The sequence below is a fragment of the Bombus vosnesenskii genome, unplaced genomic scaffold (assembly GCF_011952255.1).
Source record: "Bombus vosnesenskii isolate JDL3184/JDL3185 unplaced genomic scaffold, Bvos_JDL3184-5_v1.1 scf7180000013265, whole genome shotgun sequence".
NCBI lineage: Eukaryota > Metazoa > Arthropoda > Insecta > Hymenoptera > Apidae > Bombus > Bombus vosnesenskii.
This window is the reverse complement of record NW_022882925.1, coordinates 7,399,501-7,415,025: the sequence shown is the minus strand read 5'-3', so window position 1 is coordinate 7,415,025 and position 15,525 is coordinate 7,399,501. Positions and strand designations below refer to the sequence as shown.

Here is a 15,525-nt window from a genome sequence, read left to right as displayed (position 1 = left end):
TACGGAGACGTCGATTTCAATTTATTGAAGTGATAAAACAAAATTTGCAGAAAGAGTTAAATAACATCACGGAAATTGAGTTTTTAGAATGTTTTGGAACATAAAGAAAACGTCGGGAAAAATATATTGTACGCAATGGGAGTTACTCTGAAGATGACAAAGTAGAATTGATAAATAAACAAGTAGCTTGTGTTTCATCGGGCTTGCCCTAGAATTTTTTGAACAAAGTAGTACGTACATGCATATGCTCATTTAAATGAAAATTATAAATGATTTTTTATGTAAATAAGAAGTGACCACGTATTTTTTAAATTTGATTGATGGCAATTACTTCCAATTACTATTACTGTAGAAATAGAAGGATAATTATAACATTCTTTACCATGTAAATAATAGCCTTTATTAATTCGAAAAGAAAAATCAACAATACAGAATTTAAAAAGCGGAATCATAAATATTTCAGGTAATGTAAAATTGGATAGTATGAGTTAATATATTAAAACATTTTTTGTAGTTCTCCATTCTCATACAATTTTTTTACATCTGTTCCACCACCCAAGCACACTCCATTCACAAACACCCTGGGTACTGTTCTAGCTCCAGTCATTTCTCCCAATATAGATTGGATTTCATCTCCATCGTCCCTTTCATTCAATTCAATAGCCAGGTATTTTTTATTCATTTTATCAAAGACCTAGAATAAAGTCACATTAATTGAAGTTAGAATAAAAATAAGAAAATTATTTGCTTAATACCTGTTTAGCCATTTTGCAATATGGACAAGTGGTCTTAGAAAAAATCACAATGCTGTGAGATCCAATGAATTCATGAACTTGATCTTTCGTTGTAGGCATAGCGACTTCCTCTGCTCTGGAAATTGATAGATCCATCATATTAAATTGGTAAAATCGTTATTATAATAATATAATAGTACACTTGATCTTGTATTCTAACTTCTATTTTGATTACTTATTATACAGAAATTAAATTTATCTCCATGTCGTTTTGCTACATTTCTATCAAATTAAAAATCTGCGAATTTTACTACCTGTCTCATAATTTTTTTCGCCGACTATGTAAGTTGTATTCATTTTAAGAATTATATTTAACATGTCACTAATAAAACCTAAAGAAATTTTATACATGTTCATTTCCAATTTTTAGTTTAAGATGAAATATGCATTTGATAGGCGCGAGAAAAATGATCTACTCTCTCCAGTGCGAAGTTTTCTTTTTTAGCTCATTATTTTGTTACTTAAACAAAATACTGTCACTGAAGAAATCGATTTGTTCCAAAAGAAATCAATTATTTAAATACAAAGTTTACAATTTCTGATACTTACATTTCTTGATTCTACATTAGCTTGTTAAAAAATATCGGTGTCGACTTTTTTATTTTAATGTAAAAGGTTTGATATATATATATATATGTGTGTGTATGTATGCATTATATATATACACTTTTTATTTTTTTAGTGGCTAACAATACTTACAATTATTCTTTAAAACTCGTCTAATGTTCGAACTCGTTGTACATATGGTGAATGATGATATATCTTATCCTATACTTTATATCTTATGCTATACTTATACTTTATCTTGCATTAAGATAATTATCTTATGTAATTTAATATCTATTTGTTTTTACTACTACTTGATGATATTAAAAATTTATATCCATTTATTATTCTTCTTCCCTGATTTATATATTTTATAAAAATTTTGTTAATGACGTTGTTTATGAACTGACATTAATAAAATAATTTCCAAACGGGAGCATGGGACTAATTTTTAGGAAGCTGTGAAATGAAAGTACTGTTTTTGAAAATTAAGGGTTCCATGAAAGTTAGCAAGCAGAATTTAAGTGTCTAAAAAAGTATTAGATAATTTATATTAATATGATTACAAGCATCGATGATTTTTAATTTATTTGCTAGGTGGTGTATAGATGGCGCAAATGCGAGTTGTAATGGCACAGTTTTGAACGCCTCTTCAAATTGACAACTCGACGACTATCGTGTTGAGTGTTCCCTTGACACTTGACGTTACAGATTATTGAGTATTTTCTAAGGTTTCTCTGGAGTAAAGATGGTGTAAAGGACAAGTGTTGTGAAAAAGATGGGCAGAATCGTAGAAATGGCCTATCCGGGAGGTGGCTTATACGTTGTCGAGGGTGAGCTCTGCCTCCTGGTAACGGCTATGAGACGAAGCGCTCGATGGTCCTCTCACTCTCATCAGGTTAGAACGATCTTTGTTATCCTAATTCTTTTTATGGGAAAACATATGTTCCATTTCGTACAGTTATAATCTTATGTCTATCAATTGAATTATTAATTATATTTACATATACGCGTGTCATTGTCACGTGGATATATTTTGACCATTATCAAGGCAAACAGGTTGTAGTAAATAGAATAGTAGTAACATATAGTAACGGATGTTAATATATTATAATGTAATTGTTTGAATTGAAATTGTTATACATTTTTGAATCTTAATCTGCATTTTTTGTGGTTATTTTCAAGGATGATGATCAGGATACTCTTATAAAAGGATTATATAGTTTAAAAGAAGCACTAAATGAGGCAAAAGATTTATCTTATTTGGAACCAGGTGTGTTTCTGGCACCATTTCTGGAAATTATAAGATCAGAAGAAACAACTGGACCTGTTACAAGCCTTGCTTTGTCTGCTGTTAATAAAATCATATCTTATGGACTCATAAGTATGTCAGAGATGGAAAGACAGCAGGATTTCCTGTCCGGAATGTTGGGAAAAACCTCAATACACTAGTCCAGACTTTTACTATAGCCGCCCTTAAGTAATAAAAATAAGAAATAGTCTTAATGTTCCAATCTGACTTTATGACGATGGGTTTGGGCTCGAAGTGACATGGCAGGTCACTGGACATAGCCACGGTCAAGGGAAGGACATGTACCTAACAGAGGTATGAAATGATTATATGGCTCTCCTTAAAAACAAAGATTAATCTGATAAGCGGGGACAGGAGTATATAAGGGCAGCCTCTTTTGGATTAAGAGAGTTAGAGTGTTAGAGTTGTTGGACGAATTGCCAGTACGTTGATACTTGTCCTCCCGTGGATCGTGGATTCGTTATCAAACCTGAATTCGTTGTCACCATTATCTTGACTATCCTATTACCATTACTTGCCATTTACTCGCGTAAATACAGGCCAGTTAGAACTACAATTAAGTGATCCTAACATCGCCGTACAAGGAAGTCCTAATAGACTTCGCGAGGAAGAGCGCAGAAGAGTACGTGAGAGAATAAGCGAATTTATTAGAGCCAACTATCATAAGGCCTAGTAATTCGCCGTTCGCGAGTCCTATGTTACTCGCGAAGACGAAAGATGGTTCAGATAGATGATTGGTAGATTTTCGAGAACTAAATGAAAATACGGTCCCGGATCGGTATCCTTTACCCCTTATTGCGGATCAAGTCGCGAGATTGCAAAAGCAAAAATAAAATATATTTTATTAGTCTGGACTAGTGTATTGGGGTTTTTCCCAACGGGACGGGAAATCCCGCTGTCTTTCCATCTCCGACAAGTATATATCTCTTATTTTATCCATTAAAGATATTTTCAGAAACATGTATTAGAATATTATTGTTTTCACAGATTCTGATCATCCTGCAATAGCACAATGTGTAGAATCAATTGCAGATGCTGTTACGCATGCAAGATTTGTTGGGACTGATGCATCAGGAGATGGGGTTGTTTTAATGAGAATACTCCAGGTCTTGAGAGCTCTTATGCTATCACCAGCTGGAGATTATCTTTCGAATGAAAGCATTTGTGAAATTATGCTCAGTTGTTTTAGAATATGTTTTGAATCACGCCTCAGTGGTAAGGATTCTCAACATATTAAAATTTTTCCTTAATTTCAACAATGTTTCTTTGGTTACAGAATTATTAAGGAAAGCAGCTGAACATTGTTTGAGAGACATGGTGCAACATCTTTTCACTCGACTACCCCAATTTGTAGATGATACTAGAGTCTTGAATATGAAAGTAAGTTAATAAATACGTCAGTGAAATATAATATTTTGATATGTTATGTGTACCTTTTCAGAAAATGAGAACAAATAATATGGAAAATAGCCGTAGTAAAAATAGAAGAAATAAAAGTCACTCAAAGCAGAAAGCAAGGCAGAATACAGATAGTGCAGGGGATATTGAAAGTCAACATATTGATATTCCAAGTCCAACTGATAGAGTTAGACCAGGTTGTTTGACAACACCGGTTACTTCGGCGGGAAATATAGTTGATATGCAAGGTTCTTTGGATCAAGGTAGTGCTGAAAAAGCCGAAGAAGAAAAGAATGAAAACAAGGATCATAATAAAAAGGATTTAAATAATATAAATAATACCATCAAGCAGGAAGATGGATCGGATGCAAAAAGGGCGAAAGAAGATTTAAAGGATATCAAAGAATGTAAAGAAAATATTAACGAAATAGAGGATAAAACAAGCATTGTGAATGATAAAGAACAAGTTTTACAGAAAGTAGATAAAAGCATGGAAAATGCAGAAATAGATGAACACAATCAAACTAAAAAAGTAAATTTATTAAAGGAAGGAAATCAAGGTACTTATATTAATTTTTTTTAATTGCAGTTTTAATTATCACTTTTTTGGTTTTGCAGAAAATCTAAAAAAATCAGTCGACGATGAGAAAAATGTGGAATTAATAAAATCTCCGACAGGAAGTGTAGAGGATTTATTGGTAGATGAAAATTCAAGTAGTGCGAACAAAGTATCTAAAGCCAAAGAATCTGAACAAGTCGAAGAATATATAAATGCGCAAGGAGTTCGTTTTATGCCACATCAACAATTAGCACCATATGGTGCTCTATGTGTCCGTGAATTATTTAGGTTTCTTGTGTCTTTGTGTAGTCCCCTTGATAAACAAAATAGCGAAGTTATGACACATCTTGGGCTCACTTTACTACAAGTAGTCTTAGAAACAGCTGCCGATTATCTTTCCAATTTTCAGTCGTTATTGGTGCTTGTGAAAGATGATCTTTGTAGAAATCTTATCTTGGTAATGATGATGCAGTAATCATTCGTATTTATTTTTGTTAATTTTACTTGGAAATAGGAATGTAAAAAGCTGTATAATAATTATAATTGTATTTACCAGCTTCTTGGCACAGATCGATTGTCGATCCTTGCAGTGAATTTGCAAGTATCATTCTTGTTATTTGAATCGCAAAGGGAACATTTGAAATTTCAAATGGAGCATTATATAAGCAAATTGATGGAAATAATAAGTTCAGATTCGAATAGGATATCATATGAACAACGTGAACTAGCTCTCGGTATGGATATCATATATATTATTAGTTATAGTTTGTGGAAGTTTACCTGCAATTATGTAATGGAAATTCAACTTTCCTTAATTTTAGAGGCCATTGTACAATTATGGAGAATACCCGGTTTACCAGCAGAATTGTACTTAAACTACGATTGCGGATTATATTCTACTAATTTATATGAAGAATTAATGAAACTTTTGTCAAAGGTATACAATATATTGATTCCAATATGCGAAACAGATATAAATGTTTATTAAATATATCTTTTTTATTAAAAATTGCACTCGATATATTTTGTTCTTAGAATGCTTCAGCACTAATAGGTAACATGCAGAATATGCAATTCGTTTCCTTGGATGCCATATTTACATTGATCTCTGGAATGGCAATCAGATGTAAAGGCTACAAAGAATTGTGTAAACCGTCTCGGCATAGTGCATCACCAAATCTTCCAACACGAGAGGAACTGCTGGCTATAAAGGCAAATAAGCGGGTTTGTATTTAGTTAATTACGTTTTAAAATAAACCTTGTATTTTTTGTTGTCTTTTTTTCCATTTCGTTCCGTTCTTATTTCATCTTTTTCTATTTCTTTTTTTCTATTGTTAAGAAAAATTTTATAAGTATGTATTCTTCCCATACAGTGGTTGGTACACGGTACGGAAAAATTTAATGAAAATCCGCGAGAGGGAATCGCTAAACTTACAGAACATGGTCTTCTGGGTGGAAGTCCAGGTAATCCTGATCCAGAGAAAGTAGCCAAATTCTTGAAGGAGAACCCTGGGCTTGACAAAAAAGCTATTGGAGAATATATTAGTAAAAAAGAAAATAAAAGCGTTTTAAATTGTTTCGTTCATAATTTTGATTTGAAGGATATGCGAATCGATCAAGCTCTACGACTTTATCTGGAGTCTTTCAGACTTCCTGGTGAAGCTCCACTTATTTCTTTGTTGCTTGAAAAATTTGCAGAACATTGGCATGTAAGTCTGGTATTCCACATATTACGTATATAATGTAGTATAATGAGTTAAAATATAAAGAATCTTCTGTTTGATCTCTAGGACAGTAATGGAAGGCCGTTTGCATCAGCAGATGCTGCATTTACTTTAGCGTATGCTGTAATTATGTTAAATGTTGATCAACATAATTACAATGTAAAGCGACAAAACAATCCTATGACTGTCGACGAATTTAAAAGAAATTTAAAAAAGGTGAACGGCGGTGCTGATTTCGATCAAGGGATGCTTGATGAGATATATGCTTCTATAAAGTAAAATTACTTTCCTTTATGCTCTTTAACAATAATTATTATGGTATTTAGTGTTTACGAATCGTTTGTATATTATACGTCTTTTGTTAGAGGTGAAGAAATCGTGATGCCTGCTGAACAGACTGGATTGGTCAAAGATAATTACTTGTGGAAAGTTCTATTACGTAGAGGCGTCGGTCTTGAAAGTTTCTACTTAAGGATTGGGAATTGTGGTGAATTTGTGGATAAGGAACTAGCTGAAGAAGCATGGGCTCCTATTATAAGTGCGCTTTGCAGAGCGTATGATAAAGCGCCCGATAGATCGTTACAACGTCGAGTCGCTGAAACTTTCTACCTGTTTGTTTCATATATCGATTAAATTAAATTAAATTAAACTGAGATTAAAATATCGTAATAAAAAATAGGAATATATTGGTAATAACGATAAAAACGCATGTTTTTATTTATGTTGCAGTTGCGCTTCAATTAGTGCTCATTATGGGATGACCAGTGATTTGGATACTCTTATAGTAAGTTTATGCAAGTTTACGGGTCTGGCGACTGGTGGTGAGCCTGATCAAGTAGTTTTACAACTGGGTGGAAGTAGCAGGTGTCAATTAGCTGCACGTACACTGTTCAAAATTACTCATATACACGGGGATGTAATAAGAGCGTCGTGGAAAAATATCATCGATTGTCTGCAATCGTTATACAAGGCAAGACTATTGCCGAAGAGTCTGACTGAAGGAGAAGATTTTATCGATCCATCCGGGAAGATATCGTTACTTCGAGAACCTATTACACCTAAACCAGCTCCGGTGGATCAGGGAATATTATCTAGTTTATATTCCTATATAGCAATGGATACCTCACGCATGTCTCATCCAGCGGAAACGACTGCAAGAAAAAGAGCTGCAGAATTTATTGGGACTTGCTATCTTAAACAAATTATCGAGGAAAGCAAATTCTTGCAAGTCGAATCGCTTCGGTCTCTTGTTGGTGCTTTGGTATTGCCAAATTCTCACGACGAAGATGTATCTGTATTTTTGCTGGAATTATTGTTGGAAGTAACTATTCAAAATCGTGATAGAGTAGCGTGCATTTGGCCAGTAGTTCAAGGTTATCTAGATGGACTATTAACAACAGCTGCACGTGAAAATCACCCATATCTTTTGGAACGAGTGGCTGTTGGAATGTTGAGATTAGCGATTAGGTTACTACGAGGAGAAGAATACGCGTGCACCGTTTTGCCTCCTTTGTTGCCCTTGGCTCATCTGCCTTCTTCTACGAGTACACCACTCGCGAGACAGATCGCGTACGGTTTGTTCGAGTTGCTTAAAACTGGCGCCGCTAATATTCACAGTACGGAAGATTGGAAAGTGGTGTTCAATTTGTTGGAGTGTGCAGGTGCCGGAGCGTTGCTGCCAAAACAATCGAACACCGTACTGGATGAAGCAACCAATTCTAGAACATCGATATTGGATCCTAGACCGATTAGTCCTGTGCCTGAATGGGTACTAGTGTCTCCAACAGGGACGGAAGCACCGTTGCCTGTTGCTGCCGATACGATAGTCTTGGACCGCGATTTACAACCTCACGACCCTGCTGCCTTTGTTAAATGCTGTGAAAGCTTAACGTTTCTAGTCAGAGATGTGGCTCATGTAACTCCATTCAACTTCGAATTATGTATTCGTTGCGTGAGGACATTCGCCGAAGCAGTCCTTCAGTGTTCGGGAAAAAGGAACAAAGTATTCAGTCCAATTGATGAACCTGTTGCTGCAGCTACCGCTGCTACCTATCAACAGAGTCCTATACAATTGCTGGATCTGATGCACACGCTTCATACCAGGATCGCCCAAGTATTTCGATGGTGGGCAGAAGAAGGGAATGGTACAGAAAATGTTTCATTATGGTTACACGTGTGGAGGCCTTTGTTGCAAGGAATCGCGAGGTTGTGTTGCGATGCTCGCAGACAAGTACGCACGGCAGCTATAACATATCTTCAAAGTACTCTACTTGCTCACGACTTAGCACAATTATCAGCAGTGGAGTGGTCTCAGTGTTTGGAACAGGTTCTATTCCCTCTACTGGCTCAGTTACTTGGACCAATAGCATCGAATGATCCTATCGGTGTAGAGGAGACAAGAGTGAGAGCAGCCATGTTATTATCAAAAGTGTTCCTTCATCATTTGAATCCGTTGTTAACCCTTCCTGGATTTTTACCACTCTGGCTTACCGTGTTAAGTTTACTCCGTGCTTATATGCATGCCGATAATAGCGAACTTCTTTTCGAAGCCATACCGGAATCGTTGAAGAATATGTTACTGGTCATGTCTTCCGCTAATGTATTGGCTCCAACATCGAATCTGTGGACTCCAACTTGGAGGACGATCGATGCATTTTTACCTAATTTGAAGGCAGAATTATTCCCAGAACCACCGGTTATCCCAGTTGTACCATCCTCGTCTGAATTGCCTCAGACACAACAAACTTCACCAGTAATCAGTTTGATCGAGCAACAACAACCATGTTTTCCCGGGTCCATAGCACCACCTCAACCGAAACCCAACGTATCAGCCGATGATACACATTATAATCGGCCCTCATCAATCGTTATCGATACCGAAGATATGTCAGCAATAGTGGCATCGACGATACCAAAAGTATCGAATGAAGAGAATTCTGAATGTTTATCAAAGTCGATTATTTGTGGAAATAAGGACTTAGAGAAGGCTACAACAGTAAATGTGAAGAATGAATACGAAGAACGGAGACAGCAGCTGCAATATCAGCAAGCATTATTACATTCGCAATCTGAACAACATTTACCATATAATCAAGAAATAGAACACGCTGGAGCGCTAAATTCTTCTCTCCGTACAGATACATCTCAGGTAAAATTTATTACGTTCTACCTTTCCTTTTTTCTCTCCTTTTATCCTGTTCACGAATCGTTTGCCACGGTATTTGAAATAATTCTGGTAACTTAAGAAAGAAATGTTTCCAACAAAAGTTTATTGGTAATAATGATACTTTAACATCTTTTTTGCGTCAGTATATTCTTCATTTGATATCAGTGAATTTTTGAAACGTGTGGACGTCTGAAACATTTTTCTCTTAATTGATCAGAAAGTGGCAACAGTTATACTTAGTAAATGTAACCGAGTATTTTCTTTACAGACGATGACTGTAGATTCCGCAGCAACAACAATGTTCAATTCTGCAGCATACTTTACTGAAGATCCGGCAGCGGATCGATTATTTGCCGTGACTAATCCTTGACCACTGTATATTTATTATGTATATTGTATCATTGCTATTCCAGAAGAGAAATTTTTGGGCGAAGTTTTAGCGAAAGGGAGATTAGTACACGTTGCAGTAGATGAACCTTTGGTTTCTTGTATATTTTACATTACGATATATTAATAATAATATATAATGATGCATTTGATATTATTATTAATATATACGTATACGTAAACATTGTATACATTATACGTATATATACATAAATAATAATAATGTGTGTGATGCGATATCGTATTTCGTGAAATTTCGTTATCTTCATAATCATCTTTATGAACGTTTAGTTCTTTTAACCAATGTATCATTATGTATTGATATACCGGAATACGACGCGCATTACGATATCGTTAATAATATTATTATAAACTGTTTCTAGACGAACGAGTGGTGGTAAATCAGTTAAAATTCTTGCAACTGTACGAAAATAATTACAAATTAATCTACTGCTTGTATCTCGATACTTGGAGAGCTGAAAATCATAGAGGTTTAGATCAATCCACTACTTTATCCATAGCATTCTGTGTTTATTATCATAACAATTTCACTACATTTTTCTAATCAAAGTATATTATATTTTAATTAAAATTATTAAAATAAATATTGAAACGTACCATAACAAAAAAGATTTTTTCTTGAATCTTTTATGATAATTGGTGGGATGATACTTTCAAGAGTTTCGATACTTGGCTAAATCCAAATTCCCGAAATCTTGACCTACACTGATATGGTTTTCAGCCCGTCATGTATGCATCGATACGTACAGTTTGCAAGACGAGGATTCATCCTTCTTGATTTACATCTTCTTTCCATTCCTTTACATTTTATGTATGTACATATGAATATGTAAAATCTGAGATATCTGGGGTCAAGGTTCGAACCAATTTCGCGTGTCACTACCTGACACGATTGTGATTTCCGTGGTTCGATTACGAATAATCACTTTGTACATACTTGTTATATCTTGATTATGATATATGAATTTCTGTAAGCTTTGTAACATGTTTGAGACACAGTTACAAGAAATATTTTACGAGGTAAACTTACACCCAACGCTACCCCAACGCTTGACTCAAGTAGACAATGTAATTGAGAAACGCGTTAAATAATATTCGAAGCAGCCGTGCTGCTTGACTTTTTAAATATAGGAGAAACCTATATATCCATGTTTCTTATTTCGCAGACTTATAGATACGTGTATGTACGCGCACGTTCAGCGTCGAGACAGATTTAGAAACAGTTTCGTAAACGAGGTATAAATCAACATTTTCCTTGGATTTTCTTCCCTTTATCCTTTCAATTTCTTCGACATTAGTGTAGCACACACATGTTTATATGTAGGTCTTTTACTTGAACGTACGCGTTGATGACGCATGTATGCGAGTAAATTATCGTATAATTCTGAACGTGAAGCAGCTATAATTAGTTGGAGACACAATCGTTCTAGATTCTAGATTCTAGAATATTCGTAACTGTGGTTGATTTCGGTCCTCTCGGATGCCTGTTCACTTTACGTTTTTTTATTCTGCACAAGCAACTTAGATATTCAACTTATTTTTAAATATTTGTCCATTTTTCACATGTTTATGTCTCTCTGTTGTACATGATTGTATAGAAAAATACAAGATCAAAGACATTTTAACGCTTTCATGTTTTTAGTATCATTTATCGTGGCGATGCGATGGTACATAGCTTAGGTTTATTATTTTTCATTAAAAGAGAATTTCGTATAAAATTAGTATTTGGTGTACAGCAGACGTTCGATATATCAAACGTGGAGATATAGAGCAATTATAAAATTAGTGGAAGGCTAAAATTTATACATGGGAATTACACCGCGTAGATCGAGTAAAAAGTCGGATGCAAGTCGTAAGATCGACTAACGATTAAAATTTACAATTTTCGTCGACCGCATAGGTAATTAGAGATAAATAGTTATATTTTTACGCAATTGGTCCGAAATTTGTTAAAATTGTTTAGTCCCAATGCATTATCGTTAGACTGCGGATATTTATACAAACTTATATTTCTATGAATATAATCAACAAGATGAAATTTAAGTAGAAAATTGTATTACCTACTAGATACTATAGAAAGTATTTTGGATACTTTATATATTTTTGCATATTATACTCATTTCGTGCATTCTTGCGCCTTCGAATTTCTCATAAATGTATAAAAATCCTCAATCTAATTATCACCACAATGTTGTTTTTGGTTTGCTACTGGTCCCTTCGGCAATAGTATCCGAGTGTTTTACATTTCTGACAAAGGTGTTGCGGATGAACTTTACTCTGGTCGGATACGTCCAATCCGTCTGGCTTCTCTAATGGTCTCTGGAAACACGGAAAACGTAATGAGATTACGAAACGTAATTGTGTTGGTGCATAATGAATATATGACGTAGCGCTCAGTGAACGCTTGGTTATTCGATTTACTTGCCAGTTTGGCAGAAGACAGTTTTAGTACGAATTTAATGCATATTACCAGTCGAAACTACATTTATATTTTAACGCTATTGCGTCGTTAGAGTCAACGCATACGGAATTTGTCGGAAAAGAAATGTTACGTTGGCTTCAAAGCAAGTTTTCCCTTGGCGACCGTTCGCAATCCTGAAACTCTATTGCTAGCTTTTGTTTACTTGCACTTGCACTTGTTTGCCGAGTATTTATTTTCTCGTTTAAATAGAATCTCGATAAATATGCGCTTACGTTCAGGTCACGGGACACTTTGATAGAATGAATGATTTAGAAAATGATTATCTCCTTATTTTTGAGATTTTCTCCACTTCCGATATTAGATACAATAAACTACAAAAGTTATATGAATATAATTCTATACATTATACAAAACATTTAGAAATTTCGTTAGTACTTAAAAAAATCGTCAACAGCGTTTTTTAAAAATATTTTTATGAGTTTCTTAGTATGCTTTTTCGAATCATATCAAAGAATAGCTGCGATTCTATCCTCAATCGAATAGTTTATTACAAGTGTATTTAAATAAGTGTTCAATGATTTATAATCGGTAGTATACATTCTCACCTGTTTATGAGGATAAACGTTTATATGACATTTGATGCACTCTTGGCCCATATTAGCCCAACTGTTCCCCGACATCCATTTACGCTTGCATTTGGGACATTTGTACTCTCCAAAGCATCGTTTCTTTCCTTGATACGGTGTCAAACCCTCGCCTTTTGGACGTGCCTGGAATGGGTATTCATTTCGAAGATTATTATTCTATGCTTAGTTATCGATAGTTATCGGTGACGGGAGCAAGTGAAACGAAGTGATTCGAGTAATTCATTTTTTGAACGTTTGATTCACGTATAGTAGAACTCTATTTGTTCGAATCCATCTGATAGTCAAGATCATATAAGCAAGGTGTTTCAAAATATTCAGGAAAATATTCAGAAGCATTTAATACTCATCAAAACACACAAAAGAATCTTGATAAACACGAGTTTAAATATTATTAGCTTCAGAGTTATAAAACGGAGTTCTCAATTATAAGCCTGTAACAACATAAGAGATTTTATCGCGTGAAGAGGATTTTCCAAACTGTAGCGTAGGCACACAGCCAGTAATATGTTGACAGTGTCATGTATCAACGATTAAGAGATTGAAATAGTGAAATGTAATTTTGGAAATAGTGGAGAATCGAAATCAATTCGTAAAATTAGCTTAGAAGAAAGAGGTGTGCAAAAGGTTGAGGAGAATCTCGTCACAACTTTGCTTACTACTCTTTTATAGAATCACCAAATTAATTGGGCATTAATTAATATTTCGTTCAAATAAAACGTGTTAATAGGTGCAAGCATGAGAAAGTCAGCCTCAAAAGGTTGGAAATACTATATGACACGTTTCATGAAATATTCATGACGGTGTTGTTACTCGGATCTATCCAAGAACATTATATATCTATGCATAGCCAATGAAGTTACGTTGATACGTTTTGATTGTTACGAAGATCACATCTTGGATCGTTTTTGATTGAGAAATACGCACATACGAACACACACGAATACGCACATACACACACCTGCGGACAGTCTTTGATGTAATGACCTTTCTTGAAGCATAGGTGACAGAGGTAACTAGGTGGTGGCCTTTTGGTTGGTTTTCTATCTAGTAGCCCCATTTCTCTGAAACGATCCGCAAGCTCGCCGATATTATCCGCAAAGTTGCTTCCTATCGCGCAACAAGGATCAAGTGCGCTACGATGCGTATGAGTTTGCGACGTAGCCGTTGAAAAACCACTCCATATCGTCGGGAAAAGTTTGCTCTGGAGTCACAATCGGTCATCGTTCTATCAATTGTCATTAAAAGGTTATTTTGCCAAAGTCAATTTCACGAAGGTGTAAAAGTATTCTGAATTTATAGGGGCTTAGTGAATTATATTTATCGGGCGTGAATTTATAGTTTGAAACTATAGTACATGATCGATGTTTCAGTTGTTTTATTATAAAAAGGTAGATTATATTAAGGAATAAGAAACGCGTTAACGTAACATTTCGTTTATGAAAGGTTTCTATAAGTGTTCAAATATTTTCGTGGACCATCGTATCAATGGAAAGGCATTTGATCCTTTTTTTTTTTATCAAAAACAAATGTTCAGTCGGCAAGAGAGAAACACAGAGACAAAAAGAGAGAAATTGTAAAACCTGATCTCGTGTTTGAGCAGAATTCTGATCGGCGATTGCCAGGTACACCCAATTGAGCAAATGGGGCGAGTAGTGTGGTTGGTGGATCGGCTTCTGACCTTGGCTACCGGCAGCGTTCATAGGTCCAAGGCCAAGCTGAGGCGATTCCTGTGGCTGCAAATGTTGAATCGCCGGCGTTGGATGGCAAGCGGCCATGCTTAGGAATTTACCGTTGTTCCACGAGATTCTCGATTCGAATTATCACCTTTTCGAGCATGTTCGAGGAATGTCTAAACGACATTTTCCCAATACAATGATACTGTTCATTCTTACCGATTCATCTTCGTATCGAACGTCTTCACAAACCACCGATCCGAAGAACTTTTGGTACACCACTGGCAACCCTGTGCTGACTATTTCGTTTAAAAATACGAATTCGACGTTTCGTTACATTCTCAGCAGCCAGTTGTTCCTAGAGATTAATTTTACATCAGACACTGAAATCTGCATGTACTGTCAACGAGTAGTATGTTAGCGAGTAATACTTTTTTTTTAGACGATGTCGTAGCGATGCACGTTAGAATTAAATATCAAATATCAACAACTCTGAAGTCTCTCACTTTCGATATATTTTTTCCATTTTCACGAAATACGTCGCGTTATATTGCGTCATACATGTTGGCGAGAAGAGTTCCCATTTAGCCTGATATAGATCGGAGCAACGAGTTTTGCTAAATCATTCAGGCTAAACGAACGCAAATAATTTCACCCAGTTTTGCCTTATGCTCTTGTATAATTTCGCTCTCATGTAAGTTCATTCTCTCATCTTATACCTACATGTGTAAGTAGGTATCATACGGGCGATTTACCTAATGTTACGTGTTTTAACGTACGAGGTAAATTATTTTTTCGTTTTCACTAACTCATGTTCCTTTTTATCCTTGATTTTGCCTTTACTCTCGTTTTGTACAATTACTCTCGATTAAGTTG

At 35.2% G+C, this 15,525-nt stretch overlaps 3 protein-coding genes across 5 annotated transcripts; 1 reads left to right on the top strand and 2 right to left on the bottom strand.

Annotated features, from left to right (window-relative positions):
- Window positions 1–377: 377 nt before the first annotated feature.
- On the bottom strand, window positions 378–1,611 carry LOC117241705 (glutaredoxin-C4-like). 3 transcript variants are annotated; one of them, XM_033507715.1, is made up of 3 exons: window positions 1,494–1,611; window positions 756–870; window positions 378–694 (listed from the first exon to the last, which is right to left on the bottom strand). In XM_033507715.1, the coding sequence occupies exons 2-3, from the start codon at window positions 852–854 to the stop codon at window positions 497–499; spliced, it is 297 nt and encodes a 98-aa protein (XP_033363606.1). In that variant the 5' UTR covers window positions 855–870; window positions 1,494–1,611; the 3' UTR covers window positions 378–496. The 3 variants fall into 3 exon arrangements, with proteins under 3 accessions (XP_033363606.1, XP_033363625.1, XP_033363616.1); XM_033507734.1 differs by lacking the exon at window positions 1,494–1,611 and adding an exon at window positions 1,344–1,362; XM_033507725.1 differs by lacking the exon at window positions 1,494–1,611 and adding an exon at window positions 1,049–1,203.
- A 361-nt stretch (window positions 1,612–1,972) lies between these two features.
- LOC117241572 (Golgi-specific brefeldin A-resistance guanine nucleotide exchange factor 1) lies at window positions 1,973–11,049 on the top strand. Its single transcript, XM_033507447.1, has 14 exons — window positions 1,973–2,238; window positions 2,526–2,724; window positions 3,640–3,867; window positions 3,929–4,032; window positions 4,094–4,610; window positions 4,669–5,066; window positions 5,166–5,343; window positions 5,431–5,546; window positions 5,645–5,833; window positions 5,983–6,318; window positions 6,400–6,608; window positions 6,699–6,944; window positions 7,063–9,481; window positions 9,768–11,049. Exons 1-14 carry the CDS (start codon window positions 2,119–2,121, stop codon window positions 9,867–9,869), a joined length of 5,361 nt encoding a protein of 1,786 aa, XP_033363338.1. The 5' UTR covers window positions 1,973–2,118; the 3' UTR covers window positions 9,870–11,049.
- LOC117241690 (zinc finger CCHC domain-containing protein 24-like) lies at window positions 10,702–15,405 on the bottom strand. Its single transcript, XM_033507691.1, has 4 exons — window positions 14,557–15,405; window positions 13,935–14,177; window positions 12,935–13,099; window positions 10,702–12,226 (listed from the first exon to the last, which is right to left on the bottom strand). Exons 1-4 carry the CDS (start codon window positions 14,749–14,751, stop codon window positions 12,113–12,115), a joined length of 717 nt encoding a protein of 238 aa, XP_033363582.1. The 5' UTR covers window positions 14,752–15,405; the 3' UTR covers window positions 10,702–12,112.
- Between the last annotated feature and the right edge of the window lie 120 nt (window positions 15,406–15,525).

Coding starts and splice junctions, on each gene's coding strand:
- LOC117241572 (XM_033507447.1), top strand. CDS start 2,119: ATGGGCAGAATCGTAGAAATGGCCTATCCGGGAGGTGGCTTATACGTT. Junction 5,067..5,165: donor TTTGTAGAAATCTTATCTTG/GTAATGATGATG, acceptor TGTATTTACCAG/CTTCTTGGCACAGATCGATT. Junction 5,834..5,982: donor CTATAAAGGCAAATAAGCGG/GTTTGTATTTAG, acceptor CTTCCCATACAG/TGGTTGGTACACGGTACGGA.
- LOC117241690 (XM_033507691.1), bottom strand. CDS start 14,751: ATGGCCGCTTGCCATCCAACGCCGGCGATTCAACATTTGCAGCCACAG. Junction 14,178..14,556: donor CTGCTCAAACACGAGATCAG/GTTTTACAATTT, acceptor TTGTGACTCCAG/AGCAAACTTTTCCCGACGAT. Junction 12,227..12,934: donor ACGTTTATCCTCATAAACAG/GTGAGAATGTAT, acceptor CCGTGTTTCCAG/AGACCATTAGAGAAGCCAGA.
- LOC117241705 (XM_033507715.1), bottom strand. CDS start 854: ATGCCTACAACGAAAGATCAAGTTCATGAATTCATTGGATCTCACAGC. Junction 695..755: donor ATTGCAAAATGGCTAAACAG/GTATTAAGCAAA, acceptor ACTTTATTCTAG/GTCTTTGATAAAATGAATAA.